The sequence below is a fragment of the Pongo pygmaeus genome, chromosome 5 (assembly GCF_028885625.2).
Source record: "Pongo pygmaeus isolate AG05252 chromosome 5, NHGRI_mPonPyg2-v2.0_pri, whole genome shotgun sequence".
Lineage (NCBI taxonomy): Eukaryota > Metazoa > Chordata > Mammalia > Primates > Hominidae > Pongo > Pongo pygmaeus.
The window spans coordinates 158,452,311-158,476,553 of NC_072378.2; the positions used below are offsets into that span (position 1 = coordinate 158,452,311).

Here is a 24,243-nt window from a genome sequence, read left to right on the forward strand (position 1 = left end):
TTAACTGGTGGACTTACCAGATGGGATGATTTGTATTGACCTGTAGTGGACATTTGGTGTCTGCTGGAAGGAATTAGGTGGGCCATAAGAGCTGCGGCCACTCACAGTATGTTTTGAGCTTTCTTATACCCTTTATACACGTTTGGTAGAAAGCCAAACAGAAAGCAACTTTAATTAAATATGTTACCATTTTCATTAATTCTTAAACCTAGCCCTCCTGCGAGGCCTGATGTAGTTACGGTGGAGACAGACAGACGTCAAGGTGCCATTGCCCATCTCTGCCGTGCCACAGTTGCTGTTCTCATGGTCTGTGCAGTGAGAGCTCTTCTTCTTAGGCCTTGTCTTAGCCGCTTACTAGGAAACCAGTGAACTGAGTCAGGTCTAACCATGTCATCCAAACAAGCGCTTGCCCTGCTTACTGCATTTTTTTGTTGTCAGAGGCAGGGGTTTGTTTCTTACTGGTCCCAGTTCCCCAAGGATGTCATATGAGGAGCAGAATACAACAACATAAAAAAATAACAAAACCAGAAACTACCATTTTTGTGGTTAGCAGTTGCTAATTAGCATTCTTACTGTCTTTAAAAACAATTGGTAAAGTAACCTTTTATTTTATTGTTACAGAAGCAGTACATATGCATTGTAGAAAATTCAGACTAGCAAAAAGAAAAGTATCCCATTTCCACAATCACTACTCTTTACTCTAGGTATCTGTCTTATTTTCTCTGTGTGAACATGGGTATACACACAAACATACAGATATAAATTGTATATAAATGGTAATGGTTTACCACCAGTTGGTGTAATCCTTGCCAGAATCAGAAATGTTATTCCTTCCACACTTAGCTGGTTTCATCTAGAAAGTAGCACTTTCCTGTATCAGCTGGAGCTGGTTAATTATGTCGAATTCCAATTTGGAATTCAGGATAGATGGCTAATTCCACCTCTCCTTAATTGCCAGGTTTCAAAGTAAGAAGTTATTGTATAGCTACTACAAATAGTGACCAATGACGAAAGCATTCCTGTCTTTTTTCTGACAGTAGCATGAATGCATGGATTTACATTGATTTAATAATGTGTGTTGTTTTTTTTCTTTGCGCTTAAAGTTATCACCTTTTGGAAGCCCAGTCAAGCTGAGTCTTCTACCTCATTAATATTTGAAACCTCTCTTGCTCTTAAATAGTGCTAAGTCTTTCATCTATGTCAGTACTGCATCAGCTTAATTTTTCTCTTCATTATGGGTCACATTTTCCTTGCTGCTTTTCATGCCTGGTAAATTATGATTGGATGCCAGACATTGCGATTTTCACCTTGCTATATGCTGGATATTTTTGCATTCCCATAAACATTTTTGAGCCTTGTTCTGGGATGCACCTAAGTTACTTTGAAATAGTCTATTTCAGGTTTTATTTTTAAGCCCAGAGCAACATTTAGCTTAGGGATATTTTTGCCCCTTTCCTGAAACAAATCCTTTGTAGTATTGTACCCAATGCCCCGTGAATCATGAAGTTTTCCATCTGGGCTGGTGGGAATAGCCCTGTGTGAGGGGTTGCACTCTTGATTCTTTCGTGTGTGTCTTTCCCTGACCGTGGTAGACCCCTCACGTGATGGGCTGATCAGTGCAGATCTGCAGTGTCCTCTGCAGTCTCCAGAGCTCTCTCTGTGCGTCTCTGTCTTCCCCAGACTCTGTCTCCTCCCACCACAGAGACCGCCGAGCTTTGTGTGGGTTTTCCATGCCTGCTCCATGGCCTGGAGAGTCTCTCCACGCAGTGAACGGGCACTTGTGGGCTCACTCTGTCTGTCTCCCGTATCTCAGGATCACTTCTTCACTGTCTGGTGTCCAGTGATTTGAACACGGTTTCCTGTATTTCATCATGTTTTTAGTTTTCAATGGGAGCATAAACTGGGTCGCTGTTACTCCATCTTTGTTGTCTGCTTTGCATATTAACTGATTTTCAACTCCAAGTTTATTTTCATCTCTTAGGTAAGAATAATACCACCGCTTATTTCACAAGAGAGTTGCCCCTGAAAAGGACGCTGTCGTCCACTATATAAATGTTTGTAGTACTGACTTCCCTACAGGACAGTTGTGGAACCGGGATTTGAAGCCTGGAAGCTGGGCTCCAGAGTGGTCCTCTTAACACATCTGCTGCAGTTTACCCATCAATTGGCTTCATGGAAGGGCATCAGTCAGTTACATCTTCTCACAAGATGCTGTATTGTAGGCCAGTTAGACCCTAAGAGCACACACCGGGAGACATTGGCCTTTGCTCCTGTGTTCACAGACCAGCTGGGCTGTTGTGTCATTCACAGCTGCGATTGGTAGGATTCACTGTGGCTCTGTGGTTAGCTTCAAGTTGACCAGGTGGCTTTGCTTATTTTGTCTGGACTCTCTCACATACATGCCTAATGCCTCTGAAAGCAAAAGGTTCAGAATATTAACATTTTTTTAAACTTGGCTATTTCTGTTTTTTCCTCTGGAGTTTTGTTTCTCTGGCTGTATGACTTGCATGATACTTGTTCCATTCTTTCTGTGCTGCTTATAGTTATTTTTAGGGTTTCATTAATACTGTATCATGATACCAAACAACAGACTTTAGAAAATATAATGCATTGAAGATAACCCATTGCTACACAGTTGGGGCTTTTTGCATGTAATGTTTGTGAGTGAGTGGCATGCTAGAGTTTTCTGGAGAATTTGGTCCTGCCATGAATGTGCTGGTTTTGGTTAAAAACTTTGACCTGTTCTTTCACTCTTGTTCACTGGGCACCTTTTTTATTTTAAGGTGGATATTTTGGCTCAGATTGGTTGTGTCGAAAGTCTCAGCCAGTCACCACCTTCTTCTCCTTCTCCTTCTCCTTCTTCCATATATAAGGTAAATTTCAAACTTGAACACAAGAGGAAATAAACATTTAATGAACCCTAAAAGTCATCTTTTTTCCCCAGGTGAAGTGATTATGTCAGGTAAAGTATCTTACAGGAACTCTTCTTGGGGCATGGTGATGTGGGATGTGGAATATGTAGGAAGTGGGAAGATCATGAGGATTTACACCGTGGAGGCCTCTTAGAGGAGGCTTGATTACTGAATTTATCCCATGGGCAGTGAGATCTAATGAAAGGTCTTTAACTCTGGTTGACTGTGAGGAGGAGTGTGGTACCACGGAGAGAGGGAAAAGAAGAGGAGAATGAAGACATTGTCCTGTAAAAATTCGAGAGGAAGGGAAGGTGTAAGGAAAGAAACGAAGAGGCATCTCAGCATTGGAAACCTGAGTGAAGGAGCCGAGGGGATTATTGCATGACCAAATGTCTGCAGTTGAGAGACCAAAGGGGTTGTGGGGATGGAGAACAAAAATGTCAGAGACATCAGGCGCAGTGGCTCACACCTGTAATCCCAGCACTTTGGGAGGCAGAGGCAGGCGGATTACCTGAGGTCAGGAGTTCGAGACCAGCCTGGCCAACATGGTGAAACCCCATCTCTACTAAAAATACAAAAATTAGCTGGGTGTGGTGATGCACCCCTGTAATCCCAGCTACTTGGGAGGCTGAGGCAGGAGAATTGCTTGAACCTGGGAGGCAGAGGTTGGCAGTGAGCCGAGATCGCACCACTGCACTCCAGCCTGGGTGACAGAGCAAGACCCTGTCTCAAAAAAAAAAAAAAGTCAGACACCAAAGGATCCTTCAGCCAGATCATTGTAGTCTGGTTTGTTACAGTAAAACTTAGGTTTTGAAAAGTCAAGATCTCAGCATTTAGCAACAGAAAATATTTGTGCCGAAAGTCCCAAGAATTAGGAGTTGCTGTTGACCTTTACAGTAAAAATATTTCTGTCTTCTTCCTCTTTTATGTATCTGAAGGGAACAGAACATTGGCTAGAGTAGAAAATATCTTAAGCCTGTTATCTCTTCAATTAAAAGTCTCTCTTAATATGACCCAGCTGTGCAGCTATTTGTAAATCTAACTGTCTGATCTTTTCCTGCATAGCATAAACTAATAGGTATGTTACTTAGATTGGGATTTACTCAAAGAAATGCTAGTCTTTATTCTTTTCTTTATATTTTAGATGAGCCCTCACATATTAAGATAACCTCTACTGAATGCATACTGTGGGCTAGATGCTTTGTATGCATTATGTCATTTAATCCTTACAGGAGGATAATATTATACCCATTGTATAAGTGTGGGGGCTAAGAGAGCTAAGTAAATTGCCCAAGGCCACACAGCTAGTGGTAAGTGATAAAGCTGGGATTCAAACCCAGATAGCAGGCTTTGAGCCTAAGTTCTTAACCACTATACCCATGTGGTATAATGATTACTTGAGTCAATTCCAATAGCTTCCTAAAGGGAGTTAAACTCCACCTAGTGTACCAGGATTCGTCTTGCCCATTTTTATCTCATATATTTGTATCATGTGTAGCTTTCCTACACTCACCACACAGCAGCACCACAGGTGTGTGTGTCCATCTCCCCCACCCCTCGTGGCCATTCTCAGTCTGTTCTGTGGTCCAGTGGTCACTTCCTGAAGAAATTTAGCTAGTGCTGTAAATCCTTTGAGTGAATGTGTTTAAATAAGTCTCCCAATGTCAAGCCTGCATAAATGTATTTCTCTATTTGCATTATGAGGAGAGGATAGCTTTTAAATTTAGAACGTTAAACCAGTGAATTTGTTAGTATATTGCTCCTGGCCCTAAAGGAGCATTTGATTTAGTTGGGGTGGGAGTTAGGAAGAGAGTTGGACATAGTCATCTACCTGTGGTGATTACATAGATTTAAATGTGTCCCAGAGACCAAAGCAGACATGCTTTAGGAGTGTATTCATTCAACCGATACTTAATTTACAAAGCGTTTACCCCAGCAGGAAATGGCAGGTTACCCTGATGGACACAGCCCTTCTCTGTGTCCTTCTAATGGAGCTCAGACGAGAGTGATTGTGTATGTCGATTTTGTTTGTTGCATTTTCCAATGTTTGTTAAAATTTCAAGCATAGAAAAGTTAAATGAATTTCATAGTGAATAATCATATACCCACCTTCTAGATTTTACCATTCCCATTTTACTGCTCTTGCTTTCTCTCATATTTGCCCATCCCTCCATCTCCTGTGCCTGTCTGTATCGTCCAGCTTTTCTATGGTGAGCTGATTCCACTTTCAGAACTCAGACAGTGTTATTTTAAGAGTACTTATAGTGTCACATACTAAAAATTATTTTTTTCTTTCTCTCTTTTTTTTTTTTTTTTTTTTTGAGACAGTCTCACTCTGTCGCCCAGGCTGGAGTACGGTGGTATGATCTCGGCTCACTGCAACCTCCGCCTTCCAGGTTCAAGCCATTCTCCTGCTTCAGCCTCCCAAGTAGCTGGGATTATAGGCTCCTGCCACCACACCCGGCTAATTTGTGTATTTTTAATAGAGATGGGGTTTCACCATGTTGGCTAGGCTGGTCTCGAACTCCTGACCTCAAGTGATCCTCCTGCCTCAGCCTCCCAAAATGTTGGGATTACAGATGTGAGCCGCCGTGCCCAGCCAAAAATCATTTTTTCTGTAGTCACATGCTGAAAATCACTTATTCTGTGATCGACCACAACAAGTTAATTTTTTCGAACAGACTCAAGTTAGTATATATAAGGCAAATCTGATTCCCTCCTTTTGGTGATCATGTCATGAAGCCTAGAGGTCTGACAAAGAGTAAGATGTATTTCATACAAATGACTGAGAACATCACATTTAAAATATTTGAGTCCTTGCCACTTTATGCAAGGCATTTGGAGAATCTTTTGGGGGAAACATTCTCCAGGTAAGACAGAGCTGTCCCCCTGATTGACTGGTGGGACTGACCATCTGATTTGCAAATAATGAAGAAAGTGAAAGGAGGTGACTGGATGTCAGCCAGCAGGCTGTGGTAAGGCCAGAGCCCTTTTGATGGGGTAGGACTTTGTTAAATTGAGGAAGATGAGGTGTGCAGATAAGAGTACAGTATAGTGTGAGGAACAGCAGAGATGTAGAAAAGTTTGGGGAAATGTGTGAAGTTTGAAGCTTCAGAGTGAAGGTTAGTGGCAGGTAGGGAGAATGGGGAATGCAGCACCAGGCAAAGTTGGGACCTGCGCTGAAGAAACTCCTGATTGAGCCACAGGAAGCTTGGAGCTGACTCCAGGGGCACTGAGTGCTAATGAAGGGATTTTAATTACCCATGATGGACAGTTAAGTCAAGAAGAGCTTCGCAAAATAAGGGGTGGGAAGAGAAAGAGGATGAAGATGCTGCTCAGTGGAGAAGAAGCGGAGGGAAAGGTGGAAGGAAAGGACAGAGAGGCGCCGCAGGATGGAAGCCTCAGCCCAGGAGCAGAATAGGTTTTACCATGACGAGGTGTCTGTAGTTAGGGAACTACCAAGGGGATTTGGGGGTTGAGACCGACGTATCGGAAGGATGGGTTCAGAGGGAAAGCCGGTGACTGGTTACAGTTAAGAGGGGAAGGGACCTGCCAGGGCAGTAAAAGGCCATCTGCTGAGGAACTGAGTCTGAGGGCCGTGACGGAAGCTGCAGGAAAGATCTCCAGTTGGTAGGGTTTGGAGAAATGTGTTGTCAGCAGGAGTTGGGTTGAAACAAGATAAAGAGAATGTTACAGGAAAAAAAAAAACCAAAGAGATAGAAACAAACATACCCACAAAGATTTCATAACCTAGGTGGAGAGCTAAGATCACATACATAACCAACCAGTATGACAGTTATTACACACCTGTAAATTATTAACCCAGTGATTTTCAAAGAACAATTATTTGTTTCTGTCCTAATTAAATGGATTTTAATTTTTTGAGGACAGTTGCTATGAATAGTTCACCTCCAGGTTTTTCCTCCATCTTGATGAAAATCCTTCCTGGCCAGTTTGCTAAGACTGTACTGTCTTCTGGAAGGCCCCAGCGAACATTCACTCTTCTGTTCTAGCTCACAGTCCTGTGTTCCTTTGTGGTGTACCTCACTTAGCTTCTGACAGTCTTCTGAATCCAGACCGCTCACTTCTGAACTCTAGCCCGAGGTTACACAGCGGGAGAGAGGTAGAGCTGTTAATGGAATTCCAACTCACTAGGCTTCTGACTGTGGCCCTCTGAGCCCCTCCATTTCACAGCTGGTCCTTGATGGAAACCAGGCTGAGGCTGCTGTACCAATGATAGTCTGTCCCTAGTGTCCCAAACTTTGGTACTTTTTCATCTTCTTATTTGAAAAACAAAACCTTGTAACTTAGAGTTTGGAGGACACAGAATGTATTGCTAAATAGAATAAAACTACATTTCCTTAAAGAAAACTGTAGAAGGAAGGGTTTTTCTTAGCTGAAGTGTGACTGCCAGGCCCTCAGCATGATCGCCTTCATTTCCAGTGTCCACTGGGGTCATCTGAGAGTCCATCCCGAAGCCGAATGTCACCTTGTAAGCTGTGTGTTTGAGAAGTCACAGTCTTGTGGATGACACATCTTTCTCCTGTTAGTATTTGACATAGAGCAAAATAACAAATAACTTCAGTTTTTTCCTTAGAGGTATATAGGGCAGTAGAATGACATCATACTTGCACATGAAAAGCATGTCGTCTGTTTTTGATGCACCTGGCACGTGACAGCCAGTTGTCTGCTCCATGTGTCAGTTGGTGAAGAGCCACTAGGGTGTCCTACAACATTAGGGGCTATATTAGACAGGGTGGGTAATTTTCTTGCAAATATATTTTTTTCTTTTTTTAACTAGCACCATTTGTGTGTGTGTATAAGACTCAAAGGGGAAGACTTGCTATTTCATGTTATGAAATAGATTCGGTACTGAAATTGTGGAGTAAAAGTGAATAATTTTAATCAATTTTCTATGAATTCAGTAAACTGATTCAAATGAAAATCAGTATTTTAACTCAACATTCTAATGTGAAAGTTCAGATTGTTTTAGCTTAAATATTAAGCTGATGTTAAAGTTTATACATAAAAATAAACGGCTAAGAGATGTTATGCTAAAGTATTGATGGTTTTTCTATGGAAGTGTGGTACTAGTACAAATAGATCACTAAGAAACAAGAGAGTCCACCTATAGACCCAAATCTGATATGTGATGAAGGTGGCATTTCAAATCATGGGGGAAAGATGGATTGTTCATGAAGTGGTATTAGGGTGACCGACTGAGGACAAAGATGTTCAGCTGGATCCCTGTATTATTTCTTTTTCTTTTCTTTTCACTTTTCTTTTCTTTTATTTTCTTTCTTTTTTTTTATTTCTTTATTTTTTTGAGACAGAGTCTCTCTCTGTCGCCCAGTCTGGAGTGCAGTGGCTTGATCTCAGCTCATTGCAATCTCCGCCTCCTGGATTCAAGCGATTCTCCTGCCTCAGCCTCCCAAGTAGCTGGGATTACAGGCGCCCACCACTACACCTGACTAATTTTTGTATTTTTATTAGAGATGGGGTTTCACCATGTTGGCCAGGCTGATCTCAAACTCCTGACCTCAGGTGATCCTCCCGCCTCGGCCTCCGAAAGTGCTAGGATTATAGGCATGAGCCACTGTGCCCGGCCCCTATATTATTTGTTTTACTTAACTCAGTTCCAGACAGATACAAGATTTAAATGTTAAAAAAAAAAAAAAATCAAGCTAACAAAAAACTGTATTTGCCTCAAGGGTGGGATGGTGGGGGCAGGGCTAAGAGGTGCTAAGTGTACTCTCTACTGGAATATTTTTTGAGATTGGGTGCCATCTATTTCCCATTCCAAAATTTTGTTTGTAAGATTAATAATTAAACTATTAAATTACTCAAAGGAATTATGGGAGAGAAATACTTTTTAAAAAGAAGTATGAAAGTCCCTTTCTATGTAAGACAAAACCCCTCAGCATGACAGTTGTCAGACTGTGGGAATGTTATTGCATTCTCTTTGAAAAGCAATTTGACAAAATCCATCGGTTCTAAATACACAGTCTCCTTAAGCCTAGCATTTTTTCTTCTGGAAATTTCAGAGACCTTTTGGATTGCAGTTTTCATCTAAAGGATCACCAGAATGGCTGATTAATAGAAAGGAGAGGTTTATAGGCAGTAACAGTTTACAGACTGGGAAGAGACCTTTTCTGGTGTGTGCTGAAGATGAAGGGACACATTGGGTTTTATGCCTCGCAGAGCCTATATCACACTAGAGTCACATATATTTAGGAGTTTGGGGGCAAAGCGATACATATGTATGAGAGGAGTCAAGAGCATGTGCAGTGGGTAAACATATGTAACATACATCCTTGTTCACTTTGAGGTGAGATTTTAGCATTAAAATGAGGTGGAATTGGGCTCTTTATGTGAAAAGGTGAACTGTGGGACACAGTTTGTGCACAGCCTCCGCGAGCTGCTGAAACTGGCTTTAAGGCCTGCAGTTGCTTGTCAGAAGAAAATGTTTCTAAGGCCAGTCCTCTGCCCAGTCAGAGTTGTCTTGGTCTGGGTTGTAAATCAGAGTTAGGAGGGGTCTGATAGCTCCTGTTCTTAGTGAGTTTAGAGCCCTAGTAATTTAGAAAGTTGCTCTATTCCCTTAACCTTAGGATCCATCTTAGTTGATAAAGCGGTGTCTGTTTTGGTCTGTCTGATCACACGGTATTATTTATAGTACCCAAAGACTGAAAACAAGATAAATGAACATCAGCATATACTGGTCAAGTTGTAGGAAATATATACAATGGAATTTTATGGAGACAATGTGAAAGAATATTGTGTCCATATGTGCTGATGTACCTTGCAGAATGTTTTATGCTGTTAAGAGAAAAAAAAAAAAATACCGAGCAAAAATAATATAATTTAGGCCAACTTAGTGTTTAAAAACAAAAAGGATCTATCTCTGTCCATGGGATGTTTGAGTAAGTATATACAAGGAATTTGTTAGTAGCATGAAGCAAAAATTATAGTACGCCGTTGTTTCAGAGTTCCTGCACTAGGCCCCAGCAGACCAGGCCAAACCAGAATGGAGTCCCTTGTGCTAGATGCTCCATAGTCAAACTGAAACTTGAAGGAAGCAGATAGGTCCCAAAACAAACTGATTTTTTTCTCGAGAACAGGAGATCCCAGTCTACCTGAGTTAGCATAATAAGGAGTCCCCTCTGCTTTAACCCTTACGAAAAAGTAACCTGAAGTAAACTGATGTTAACCATCAACTTTTTTTCTGTTGTTCTCTTTCCTTATTAAGCCATCTTTAAAAACTGAGTGTTCTGTTAATGCCCAGTGGGAGTGCTCGTTCTAGATTGTGGGAAGGAGGCTGCCCAGATTCATGAATCTCAAGTAAAAGCCAAGTCGATCTGTAACTGAATTTGTTGTAATTTTGTGTCTTTTGACAGTAGTAGAGTAGTTCCTTAGAATGACTAGCATCTCAAGATGTTAGGCATATTTCTCAAATTGCATATACTTTTATTGTTTGAATTTTTTTATTATACATGTATTCTTTTTCAAATTAAAAAACCTACTTAAAAATACAACAGATTGCTATAAAGCAGTTAGAAATAGGTCCTCATTATCAGCATGTATAATCTCAAAAACATAATGTTGAGTGGGAAAAAGAAAACTTGCAAAGAGATACATACAGTATGACATCCTTTAGGTCAGTTTTAAAAATATAAAGCAGTTTGTGAATGTACATGTGCAGCTGAAGTATGAAAACACACATAGGAATGGATACAGGTTCAGAAAAGTAGTGATTACTTCTGGAGAGAAAGAAAGAGAGGGCTGTAGCTGCGTCTGATAGTTTCTTTCTTGCTGTTTTCAAAGTTCCTAGTTCCTAAGCAAATACGGTAAAATGTGTTCACGTCAGTAAAATTAGATTGATGCTACCTTTTGTGCTTTCCTACGTGTTTGGAAATTAAAATATTATGTATGTAAAATTGTTTTGAATACATTTCTATTAAATTTATTTAGCACTCCTGTTGTATTCAATTGTGTCAGTTCATTATTGAATTGAGTCATGGTTTCCAAAAGTCACAAAAATTCTCCTTCTTTTTACCCCTCTCAATAGGTTGGCAGTGGCAATGACCCCTGGTCAGCCTGGAGTGCCTCCAAATCTGGGAACTGGGAAAGCTCAGAAGGCTGGGGGGCCCAGCCAGAGGGGGCTGGAGCCCAGAGAAACACAAACACTCCCAACAACTGGGACACTGCCTTCGGCCACCCCCAGGCCTACCAAGGACCAGGTGAGGAGAGGGGTGCGAGGTCCCACCCTGCCCGCCCATGGCTGAGTGGGAGAGACAGGGAAGACCGAACTGTTTTTGCTGTTCCCACACTCAGCACAACACAGAACAGTTTTGTGACCACAGCATGGGAAGGGAGGATTGCCCCACCCACCAAGCAGCTGTGCAGCAGACACCAACTGAGTGTCCTACAGTCATGACACTGTCTACCTGGAGTCAGATCAAGGGGGTTCCCACCACCCCCACCTTGGGTTCAATTAATCTGCTGGAGCGGCTCACAGAACTCAGGGAAACACTTTACTCACTACTGTCAGTTTATTACAAAGCGCAATTTACAGGATGCAAATAAAGAGCCAGATGAAGAGATGAAGAGATGAAGGGCAAGGCATGGGGAAGGGACACGGAGCTTCCATGCCCCCCTGCCCCAGGTGCCCCTACATGTTCAGCACCCCAGAATCTCTTTTCCTGTAGCTCAAGGATTTTTACGGCGGTTTCATCACATAGGCATGATCGATTATTGTTATTATTATTCTTTGAGACAGAGTTTTGCTCTCGTTGCCCAGGCTGGAGTGCAGTGGCGCAATCTCGGCTCACTGCAGCCTCCGCCTCCCAGGTTCAAGTGATTCTCTCGCCTCAGTCTCCTGAGTAGCTGGGATTACAGGCGCCCACCGCCCACCACCACACCCGGCTGATTTTTTGTATTTTTAGTAGAGGCAAGGTTTCACCATGTTGGCCAGGCTGGTCTCAAACTCCTGACCTCAGGTGATCCACCTGCCTCAGCCTCCCAAAGTGCTGGGATTACAGGCGTGAGCCACCATGCCTGGCCGGCATGATTGATTATTAACTCCACCTCTGGCCCCACTTTTCTTCCCAGAGAATGGGAGGTGGAGCTGGAAGTTCCAAGCTTCTAATCCTGGCTTGGTCCTTCTGTTGACCAGCTCCCATCCCACCAGGAGTCACCTCATTCGAACAAAAGATGCTCCTACCACCCGGGAAATTCCAAGGGTTAGGAGATCTGTGTCAGGAGCCAGGGTCAGAGACCAAATATCAGAACAAAAGATGCACCTTGCACACCTAACATTCAGGAAGTTACAAGAGTTTTAGGAGCTCTGTGCCGGGAACTGGGGACACAGACCAGATAGCTCTTTCTTACCTCACAGTACCACTCTGGGTCATTGAGTTGAAAATAGATTTTATTCAAAAGAACTGCTCGCAGTTGCCCTTATTCACTAGTAGCAAACCTGGATCCAAATGTAGATGGTCATTAACTCTAACTTTAGTTCAGTCTTACTTATCTGTGTAAAGTCACAGTTTCAAACGCTGGGTTGGTAAAGTAAAAGCAGAATGGGCGGTGGAGGCTGCAGAAGGCTGAGGGCCCCTGCTGTCGCCCATGGATCACTGCATCTGCAGGGAAGCTGAGCCCACGTTCTGATCTCCACATCTTCAGAGAGATGAGAAGTCTTGGTTATTTGTCACCTTCTCATTTTAACATCTCAGCAGCTAACATGTTTGTTTTAAAATCTTGAGCCATAAACGTGTATGTGGATGGGATGTGGCTCATCCTGCTGGTTTAAGACCTCTGCATTCACTGTTTTAACTTCCTGTTTGACTAGGCTATGAATAGAAATACTGAGGCAGAAGAGAAATGTATGGAATGGGAAATAATTTGGGAATTAAGGGTATTTATGTCTGATCTGAAATTAAATAAAAAGATAGTCTCCCATTATTTTTTAACAATCCCTGAACCCTGTCTCCTCTGTAAGCACATTGGGCCAAGAATTGAATGTCTGTTCTTAACAGCAAGGACCTCACTCGTAAGCCCAAAGAAGGGTTGCAGGTCCTGGCTGAAGGCTGGCAGTCGTAGACAGCAGCTGCCTGTCAGCAGGACCAGGGGTGTGGGCTGGGTAGAAGCATTGGGAGACTCCTGGTGTCTGGCTCTCTGGTCACTTGGCCCACATCCTTCTCATAATTTGTTCTTCTCCCATTTGGCATTTGTCTCTCGGCTTCTCCATAATGGCACTCTTAGGGCCTGACACTAAAGACACTCAGGCCATTAGAGTGGGGGAGGAAGGAGAAGGAGGTGGGCCCACAGCACCTTATCTGACACGGGGATTATTGTCAGAATAGTAGCTACTGATGCTGCTTAATTACTTCTTCACTTTCATCTTTTTCTCTTTCCCTTTTTCTCCCACACCCCAACCCGGTCTTTTTAATGTGCCCTTCATTGCCCTTCTCTCCCCTTTATTGTTAGTGTTAAACAGCTGCTTTTCAAAGATCTGTCATCCCTTTCGTCCTCCCCAAGCCTCTAGAATTAAAGGGTATTCTGCTTATTTGTAAATGTATAAGACTAGATTTATCAGTGGCTAGGCCTCTAGAAGTCTTTTCTACTGTGTACCACTTAACATTCTTACAGTCTGCATTTATCTGAAGTGATGTGGACTCACAGCCCTTTAAAAAAATTATCTATATTTTCACGCCTGTAATCCCAGCACTTTGGGAGGCTGAGGCAGGCGGATCACGAGGTCAGGAGATCGAGGCCATCCTGGCTAACATGGTGAAACCCCATCTCTACTAAAAATAGAAAAAAAATTAGCCGGGTGTGGTGGCGGGCGCCTGTAGTCCCAGCTACTCAGGAAGCTGAGGCAGGAGAATGGCATGAACCCGAGAGGCAGAGCTTGCAGGGAGCCAAGATCGCACCACTGCACTCTAGCCCGGGTGACAAAGTGAGACTCCATCTCAAAAAAAAAAATTATCTATATTTGAGGTATACAGAGTGATGTTGTAATATACACGTATATACTGAAATCATTACTACAGCCAAGCACTTAACATATCCCTCACCTCACATGGTTACCTAAGTGCGTGTGTGTATGTGCACGTGCATGTGGATGTGTGTGTGGTAAGAGCACCTGAAATCTCCCTCAGCAAGTTTCCCATATATAATGCAATATCATTAACTGTAGTCCTCATGCTGTACATGAGATCTCTAGACCTATCCTACATGACTGCAACTTTGTACCTTTGACCTACGTCTCCCTAGTTCCCCCTCTCCCTGCCCTTGGTAACCACCTTTCTACTCTCTGCTTCTGTAAGTTTTTTAGATTTTTTTAAAGACCTGTTAAAAGTTCCACATGTAAATAAGGTCACGTGGTATTTTTCTTTGTGTGTGATGTTGAGTGCGTTTTCATATACCTCTTGGCCATTTTTTGGTCTTTTTTGGAAAAATGTCAATTTGGGTCCTTTGTCCATTTTTTAATTGAGCTTTTTTTTTTTTTTTTTTTGCTATTGAATTGTGCAGGTTCCTTACATGTTTTGAATATTAACAGGTTATCAGATACATGGCTCGCAAATATTTTCTCCCAGCCTATTGCGGGATCTGGCCAGCAGCCCGCAATGCAACGGGGTTCTCTTTTTGTTCCCAGGTGGATCGGCAGGTTGAGAAATAATAGACACACACAAGATAGCAAAAGCTGGGTCCGGGGGGTCACCGCCTTCTGGTCCCACAGTGCCAGCAATGCACTGGATATACCAGCATTTATTATTAAGTTTAGTGAGGGCAGGGGTAGGTTAGTGAGGGATTTAGGGTCATTTGATTATGAGGTGAGATGGTCACATGGGGATGACGTAATTCTTTAACATAACATCTGTATGCAGAAGTACAGTAAACAGAGATAAGAATTTACAATATACTGTGTGCCTCAGTAATTTCTAACAGAGCCTTAAAACAGAAACACAGTCTTTCCATAACCTATGATTAGCAAGATAGTAATCAGCAGTAACAGTTGCAGCAAAAGCTGGTTACAAACAATCCATAGAAATAGGGCGTGAAGCTAGACAACCTGTTAGACCAGAAATTCTCAGTAGGGAGTATGCCTTAACCCTGAGGAGGCCTAGAAGAGCCCTGGCAAGATGAGGGCGTTTATAGCCTGATCTTATCCATATGGACGGCGCCCCCCCATGTGTCCGTTTATAGGCTCTCCACAAGGGTCACTTTCCATTCCCAGAGCTATGAACATCTGCCTTTCTGGGATAGGAATCTTGGTGATGGGAAACCTCTCTGACTGCACGTCCATTCATAGGCTCTCTGCAGAGGGAAGCACATCACGCGCTGTTGGCTCATTCTGGCAGTGCAACCTGGCATTGTCTTTACACAATCCTGCATGCAATTTTGTATTTACAATAATCAGGAGTATTTCATCTTTTATTCCGTAGCAATAGTTTCAGGGGGTCTCCCTACACCAGCCCATAGGCTACCTTTTCATTTCGATTGTTTCCTTTGCTGTTCAGGAGCTTTTTAGTTCCATGTAGTCCCGCCTGTTATTTTTGACTTTGTTGCCTGTGCTTTTGGTGTAATACTCAAAAAAAACAGTTGCCAAGGCCAGCGCCAAGGAGTTTCCTTGTAGGAGTTGTGTGGTTTTCAGGTCTTCCATTTAGGTCTGTAATCTATTTTAAGTTGATTTTGTGTGTGTGGTGTAAGACAAGGTCCAGTTTTATTCTTTTGCATGTAGATACCTGGTTTTCCCAGCACGACTTATTAAAGACACTGCCCTTTCTCCATTGTGTCATCTCGGTGCCTGTGTCAAAAATTAAAAATTAATCTGACAGCCCTCTTTAAGTTGCTTCTGATTTGTCTTTTACACTAAAAGAATCTAATTCAAGCCTTAAAATTGACTACACAGCCTTTACTCTTAACATCCATATTATACTCCTATACTGTACCCTTTTCTCCATCAAAAAAAAAATTGATTTGCCCAGTAGGTAGTTACTGTCAGAAAATTAAGTAATTTCATTTTTATTTTGGTCTTTTTTTTTTTTTTAACTGATGATCTTCCATTTTCACCTCTAGCAACTGGTGATGATGATGACTGGGATGAAGACTGGGATGGGCCCAAATCCTCTTCCTACTTTAAGGATTCAGAGTCAGCTGATGCAGGCGGTGCTCAGCGAGGAAACAGTCGTGCTAGTTCCTCATCCATGAAAATTCCCCTTAACAAGTAAGTTTAAAGGGGAGCTGGGGAATCAGGGCCGTGGTAGAAGTACACATTAATACAAAGTATAAACCCTACCAAGAGGCAGCTGGCCTTTTCCCTTTCCAATGATCTCCTAAGTTTTGGATATGATTCAGTTATTTTTATTTGGATCTTAACTGAGAAGCTTACTTAAAAAAAGGATTTTTGATTTACAAGGTTAATAAGTGAAATATTTATTTTATTTAATGATTTCCCAAATTGTTTTCATTACTTCTACCTTTATCAATTTATGACATATTAAGGTTTCATTGCTAATGTCACAGGAAAGCTAAAAAGAATAATAATAACAACTCTGTTTTAAATGTTTTACTACTTTGTTAATCACTTGCCACGTGCCACGCATTGTGCAGAGTGGTTTGTATCATTCGCATGTAGCCCTCATATCCCTTTGTGGTACATAAAACCCCTGTTTTACTGCAGGCAAACTGCTGCCCAGAGAGACGCATCCGAGTGTTCCAGTCAGGAAGCCAGGCCCTCAGGCGCCAAAGCACATGTTTCAGCTCCTGCGCCTAAAAACATGGTCTAGAGCTTTGTTTTAGCTTAGGTTTCTCTTAGATTTAAAACAAAAAAAAAAGTGTTGTGTTTTATTTTTTTGTTTTGAGACAGGCGTCTCGCTCTGTCACCCAGGCTGAAGTGCAGTGGTGCGATCTTGGCTCACTGCAACCCCCACCTCCCGGGTTCAAGCGATTCTCGTGCCTCAGCCACCTGAATAGCTGGGATTACAAACGTGTACCGCTGCGCCCAACTAATTTTTGTATTTTTAGTAGAGATGAGGTTTTACCACATTGTCCAGGCTGGTCTCAAGCTCCTGGTCTCAAGTGATCCGCCCGCCTCTACCTCCCAAAGTGCTGGGATTACAGGCTTGAGCCACCACACCTAGACAAAAAAAAAGTTTTTAACAGTAGTTGTAGATACCCTACTTAACAGGAAAGCATGTGGGCACCAGTGACCGTGGACATAGCACTGTAGGATTCTTTAGAGACCTAAATAAGGCTGTAGTTTATGCCAGTGTAGCTTGAAGGAGATATATTAATAATTTATGACTTCCATCAGAATTTTCAAGTACTCTTCTTCCAGCAGTTATGTTTAATTTATTTTTTGAAATTACTAATACTTTTCCCCAGTATTCCAATTCCATGATTCAAAGCAGATATCAAAGAATGTTAATCTGTGTCTGGAAAAATTAAAAACATAACATTTGACATATATTTAGACATCAAGATCTAGGTCTAGATCTAGTTTAATAAGGCCTACAAGTTCTCCAAAGTATATTTAAATAGCTTCAGCGATTAAATGAGTTCTCTTTTGACTGCACGCTTTTGCTGCCTTTTACCCAGTTTCTTCCATTATATATTTTCCTGCTCAATTGCATGCATAATAAAATGAATAATTCTCTGTCTTGTTAGTCAACTGTGTCTTGTTTCAGAGTCAAATTTGAAGTTTTCAGTCATGGTCAGTAGTGATGTGCATCATTGTCAGCTGTTCTTTAAATGTGAATATAAGGTGTATTGAAAATTCATATAAATTAGCCCCATTTTGAAAACAAAGGAAGCAGAGACTGAGAAAAATGAGTGGCCACGTTTTCATGGCTGATGAGTGAGGTTCCAGCTCATGCCTGGGGGTCTCTGACTCTGGTTTTTGGTGCTCTCCTCTGCTCCACACTTGCTCTCTGATTTGCTTATAACCTTAGGCAAGTTTCATGACCTGTTGGAACCTCAGTTTCTTCATCTCGAAAGCAAGGAGGTTGGCTTTAAGAATTCTTTCTGCTCTAAAATATCATTCCAGGCTTGAAACCACATTAAAGCAGTCCTAACTTCAACCTGTGCCTCTGAGGCATCTCTGTCTCTCTGTAGTGCTGTGAACAATTTAAAACCCTGTGTATTTGTATTTAACTAAACTGTATAAATGAGTCACTTAAACTTAAAACAATTATAAAAAATATTTTTAAGTATTAACACTTTTTCAGCAAGTAATCCATTTTATATGACAGCTGTATTCTAGTCATGGAACATAAATCTTATACTAGAAAAAGAGATCTGAAATTAAATATACTTGAGCACTATAAGAATTCACCTTGGGCCGGGTGCAGTGGCTCATGTCTGTAATCCTAGCACTTTGGGAGGCCGAGGCAGGCAGATCACGAGGTCAGGAATTCGAGACCAGCCTGGCCAACATGGTGAAACCTCAATCTGTACCAAAAATATAAAAAATTAGCTGGGCGTGGTGGCGTGCCTGTAATCCTAGCTACTTGGAAGGCTGAGGCAGGAGAATCGCTTGAACCCGGGAGGCGGAGGTTGCAGTGGGCTGAGATGGCACCACTGCACTCCAGCCCAGGTGACACAGAGAGACTCTGTCTCAAACAAAAAAAAAAAAAAAAAAAAGACATCTTGGTGATGCTGAAATAATTAATACATTGCTGTCCTCAAATTTTTCTGTGGTCCATAACAGTGCCCAAAAAGTGAAATGCTTACAAGCTGGTCAAGGAGTTGTCATGATATATAATCCCCACAGAAGCGTGCCTATAATCCCAGCTACTTGGGAGACTGAGGCAGGAGAACCGCTTGAACCAGGAGGTGGAGGTTACAGTGAGCCGAGATCACGCCACTATACTCCAGCCTGGCGACAGAGTGAGACTCTATCTCAAAAAAATAAAGAAATAAAATAAAGTAATTAATAAATAAAAATGTTGCAGGTTAGCCTAATTCATTAAGCATTCATTATACTCCCAAAACTCCTCCAGGTCCTGAAAACACAAATGCTTCCTCTGAGTCACTCTGGCTGCTGTAATAGGTAAATGGATAGCGGCAGTCAGGTGTAATGAATAGAATCACAAAATATGCTCAAAATGCCTAGGAAGACTCTACCTGAGGCTGCAGGGAGTACTTCCAAAGAGAGGATGACTTAGTCGCCAATGACTGAAATGTACTGAGTACATACTAGGCTCTTTACATAAATCTTTAATTCCCTTATCACCTTAGAAGGTAGGTCATTCTGGTCTCATTCTTCCACAAGGAGATTTCAGCCCCTAAGGCTACCTAAGTGTTGGAGTCAGAATTCAAACCCCACGCCATCCAGCTGCAGGACACATCTGGTCTCTTGTATAAGCTGTGTTTTAAAGAAATGTCTAGAGAAAGGAGACTCAAGGGAAGTCAGTTGAGAATGCAGGAAAAGAAGACACGGGCCCCTGAGAGCATCACACTGGCCTTTGGCTTGGCACATGAATGAAAGTAGAAGCAATGCGACTGGAACTTCGTAGAACTAAGATTCCTTTTCCCATTGTAGATATTTTACTTCCTTTTCTTCTGTTTACTAAAAGAAAAATTCTAAAACCCAAATTAATCTTGTCTTTTTCAGTAGCCCTTTGGATGGCTATGTTCTAGCTGTCCTCCAGTTTCAGAAATGTCCTTTGGATATAGATGTGATTTCTGGAAGTAGTTAAGTTTATTTAAGTTTTTGGGTCTTAAGTGACCTCACCCCCTCCCCATAGCCAAATTTATTGATTACACTTTGGGTCTCTACTAAGGAGACTTGTTTTCCGCTGTCGTGAACTGCTTCTGAAGGCAATTCCAAAAGAAACAAGCACATATGCTGATGAGCAGACAGCCTCTTTGGGACAGTTGTGGCCTCTGGAGTGAGCTTGTTGAAAGGCAACTTTAATTTGGGTGTGGAAATGCCAGCATGTGGCTACTGCCCCCTGTGGCCAACTCAGATTGGCGTGCTCACTACTCACTGCCCCAGGGAACTAGGGGGGCGTTTTTTCAGGTCTGCCCTTCACTCTGGGGTGACAGAATGTTTCAGACGCAGCCAAGCAAATAGAGTGCCCATAAACATCACACCTTCTGGAGTCAAACTGTTCTGTTTACCAGATCAAGCTTGATTAAATGCCTAATTGGCCATTGAACAATCTGATTACATTAGGTTTCATTTACCACAGTTTCCTAGTTCTAGTGCACCCGAAAGACAGGACAAGGTTAAAACTGGTAAATTAAGTAAATGTAGATGAGAGTTGTAAAATTCTTACAAGGAAAGACTTAAAACTGACGAACATTTATATTCATGATTAGATTTCCTGGATTTGCAAAACCTGGCACGGAACAGTATTTGTTGGCCAAACAACTAGCAAAACCCAAAGAGAAAATTCCCATCATTGTAAGTTTGTTTATTTTTGTTTGCTTTCTTTCTGATTAAGCTCTTTCTTAATACCGTACCTTAAAGCTAAGTGAGTTATTCATCTTTTGGAAAGTATTTTTAAATATATTTAATGCCCCAAATAACTGATAATGTATGTTAGTGTTGTGGGAGTACTGAAGATAATTAACACAAATTAATGCTGGTCATTATATTGTTTATTCTTTATCTTTCAGACTTTTAGTATTGAACAAACACTCATACTATTTTGATCATTTTTTTCTAAAGTGTCTTGAAGTGTATTTTACATACTCTTTTTCTGCCAGCCCTGTATGTTTAACTGATGAACTCAATTCAAATATTTATGTTTCTTCCCTCGTAGAGTACATGTATGTTATCAGAATAAGGTGTCCTTTCAGATATATGGGTAATAGTGTTTTTGGTAATAGTGTTTTTTCCAGTAAACCAGCTGTCAAATCGAGATAAGGAGCTACCAAATAGAAGCTGGAAGTTAAGGACATCATTGAGAATATCTGTCTTAGAATTACTTGGTTATTGCATAAGGTGACACAAGCCCTTTGGTTTCATTCCACATTTTGATTGGTGGTAGATTTTCTGTCTAGGTGATATTTAGTTGTAGATTCCCCAATGAAATTCTGGAAAAGAGAACTGTAGCTATCTTCTGATCCTATTGACTTAACCCTGTAACAATTAGATTGGGAACCTGAAGCCTTGAGTGTTCTCATACCCTGGACTCAATCAAGGATGAGGAAACATTTGGTCTTATTCTGTAATCTTTGGAGACTTGATAAAATTGCAGGAATAGTATTAGATTCTCTAATTACTTGTGCCTGCATGTTTGAAAAACTCCAAATCCTGGAAGCCTCCAGGCTGAAGAGCTGTAACCAAGAGCCCTTTTTATGCTTTTTGCCTCAAAGCAAATTTGGGATAATTAACTTCCGAGTAGTTACATTAAAGATTTTTTTTTTCCTGTTTTCTCTGGACTTAAAAAAGTGAACATGTACCATTATTCTTTTCATGACATTTAAAACTCCTCAAAATCAAGAGCGCACAGCTCTGTCTCAGTTTTGTTTTTTTGTTTGTTTGTTTTTAAGACAGAGTCTCACTGTGTCACCCAGGCTAGAGTGCAGTGGCGCAATCTTGGCTCACTGCAACCTCCGCCTCCCGGTTCAAGCAATTCTCCTGCCTTAGCCTCCCTATTAGCTGGGATTACAGGCATGCACCACCATGCCCAGCTAATTTTTTTTATATTTTTTAATAGAGACGGGGTTTCCCCATATTGGCCAGGCTGGTCTTGAACTCCTGACCTTGTGATCCGCCCGCATTGGCCTCCCAAAGTGCTGGGATTACAGGTATAAGCCACCGTGCCCAGCCTGCCTCAGATTCTTAAAGGGGACTTTGTCCCAGGCGTGCAGTGGTGGTATAGAGCTAAGGGTTCCAGCCTTTCATTGCCTGGCAAGTCTCCGGTAGAACTGGACCCATGCACCCAGTAGGCAGGTCTGCCTGTGTGGATCTCTATACATGGAAGAAGCTGAGGAAAGCCACCGCGTCTTCAGGAGGCCCAGAGAAAGCAGAGACTAACTCTTTGCTCTACAAGTGCAGTAACCTGGCCCACTCATGAAACAGAGCCCCATGAAATTGGGCCCTAGCCAAGGACAGTTGCCGCTCCCTGCCCACTCACTGAGGGAGCTCCCAAAAGTCATCTCCTCTGCAGCTTTCAGCTAGTTTCTTGGATCTGGGCTCTCTCTGAGGGCGTTATAGTAATTTGTTCTCAGAGATTTTAGTCTCTTTTTAAACTACTCTTATCCTTGGAGTAGGTCACCTTCCTGACCTAACAGCCTCTGAACTTTTATATCCCAATCCGTTTTTCCCATCTTCCACTTAAAAAAAAAAATTAGGACTGGGTATACCTTTTTTTCTTTTTTATGTCTGTCTGGCCTTGCCTCTCTGAGGTCTCAGCCTTAACAAATCTCTCTTCCTTCAGCGCAATCTGTGTGATTTTTCTCATTTTCTTTTTACTTTCTTACTGTACTTTTTCAAGTCTGCAAGAATAAAACCTGTTCCATAAATTATTTCATTCTCCTTGAATCTCTGAATGAATCTCTGAGTGAATCTGCTTCCTGAGCAGTGGTCCTTTTACAGTCCATGTGTTTGTTTTTTCATTCTCTTCTTGGATTATAACTCAATTATTTTTCATTTTCAAGCCAAGAAGATAGATAACATTCTCAGTATAATAAGGACTTCTATTGCTCTGAAATGTGTTTTGATAAGAGCTACTGTCCTGCAGTCTGAATCTCTAGAATCTGTCATTATGATCAAAGTTTATGAAATGAATGAGGCAGAACCAACTTGAGACTATTGGTGACTCAGGAAGTGATTCCAGGAGCCTGTACATGAGCTCCAGCATCCAGGTTCCTCTGCAGCTGCCCCCATGGCCTTGGATGCTGTTTTAAATAAGATGAAAAAACCAGGTTTGGGACAGCAGACCTATTGTCACCTAGCAGTGCCTAGCAGAAGTGATCCTCAGGCTCAAAACTTACACACAAGGTCTCTACACCCCCACATAGAATTTAGCTGGTTTCCCTTCCTCACCTCCCACCACAACTAAAACCCCAGTGAGCTAGTGTAAGCCTCGCCTGAATTTGTGAACTTTTGCCCTTGTCACAGATAGAAGAGAAGGCCAGTGGGAAAGGAATGGAGGCCTACCCTCTTCAGGCAAGCCTTGCCCAGGTAGACATGATACCTGGGGGTTGGAAGTGAGCCAGCCCACTGTGCTTAGGCACATAGCAGTCCACGGAAGAAAACAGCTAGCCTGGTTCTTGCTTTTAAGACGTAGTACCTCCCCCTCCCGCTACCCTGCCACTAGTAGTAAAACAATGGCTATCAGGCTCTGGCCAATCTGATTAATCGCTTCTATGAGCCAGAACAGTGCTACTCAAAGTATGGTCCACATACCAGTTGCCCATCTGAAAACTGCTTGTTCCTGATCCACCATGAGATAGGTACAGAACATGAGAATATTTGGAAAACTTGAGGACAATTTGGTATTGTTGAAAAATCAAAATGTGTAATGTTATATTTCACCAAACTATTAGTCTGTGATAGATTCGAAATTTTTAAAAACTAGTCCTTCATCACGTGTAGCTTGAGACAGCTAGACTAGAATGAAACATTGTCTTGTAACCAGCACTGTCCTTGGGAGAGGGAAGCTGGTGTCTCCTCTCCATGGGCTGAGCTACCCACATGGGAGCAGAAGGGTTTCCCACAGGTGTGTTCTTTAAACATAATATCTAACAGGAACAGAAACCATTGAACCATTTATGTACCTTTCAAAGAGGAACAAGAATGACCCTCCAAAGGACTTCTCATTCTGAAAAGAATTACTTGCTGATTCACATCAATTGTATTTATTATTTTTCCATGTAACAAAATTACTTCTTTCTGGAACATTGGCATAGGTTGGAGATTATGGCCCAATGTGGGTTTATCCTACCTCTACATTTGACTGTGTGGTAGCAGATCCCAGGAAAGGCTCCAAAATGTATGGTCTGAAGAGCTACATCGAATATCAGCTAACACCTACTGTAAGTATCCACGTTATCAAAAGCAGAATCATGTTTGGATCACTGATTGCAGCTTGCTTTTTTCTTCATTTTCTAGAGTTGGCATTGGTAACCTTTTCTCTTTCCCTTATTTTGTAGAACACTAATCGATCTGTAAACCACAGGTATAAGCACTTTGACTGGTTATATGAGCGTCTCCTGGTTAAGTTTGGGTCAGCCATTCCAATCCCTTCTCTTCCAGACAAACAAGTCACAGGTGAGTGTGTGTAATGCTAAACCCAGGATGACAAATAGAAAGACTCCAGTCAGATGATCCTCCTGTAAGTCAGTGATGGCATTTTCCATCCTGTAGAGC

The 24,243-nt window shown here is 41.9% G+C and overlaps 1 protein-coding gene across 2 annotated transcripts in view; it reads left to right on the top strand.

The window, feature by feature from the left end:
• Positions 1 to 24,243, top strand: part of SNX9 (sorting nexin 9) — a 120,566-nt gene that overhangs the window by 62,041 nt on the left and 34,282 nt on the right. For both annotated transcript variants that reach the window (XM_054493277.2, XM_063666763.1), the window contains exons 5-9: positions 10,978 to 11,149; positions 15,993 to 16,140; positions 20,241 to 20,325; positions 23,784 to 23,909; positions 24,027 to 24,144. In XM_054493277.2, the coding sequence (XP_054349252.1) occupies positions 10,978 to 11,149; positions 15,993 to 16,140; positions 20,241 to 20,325; positions 23,784 to 23,909; positions 24,027 to 24,144 (649 nt within the window). The remainder of the gene's footprint in view (positions 1 to 10,977; positions 11,150 to 15,992; positions 16,141 to 20,240; positions 20,326 to 23,783; positions 23,910 to 24,026; positions 24,145 to 24,243) is intronic.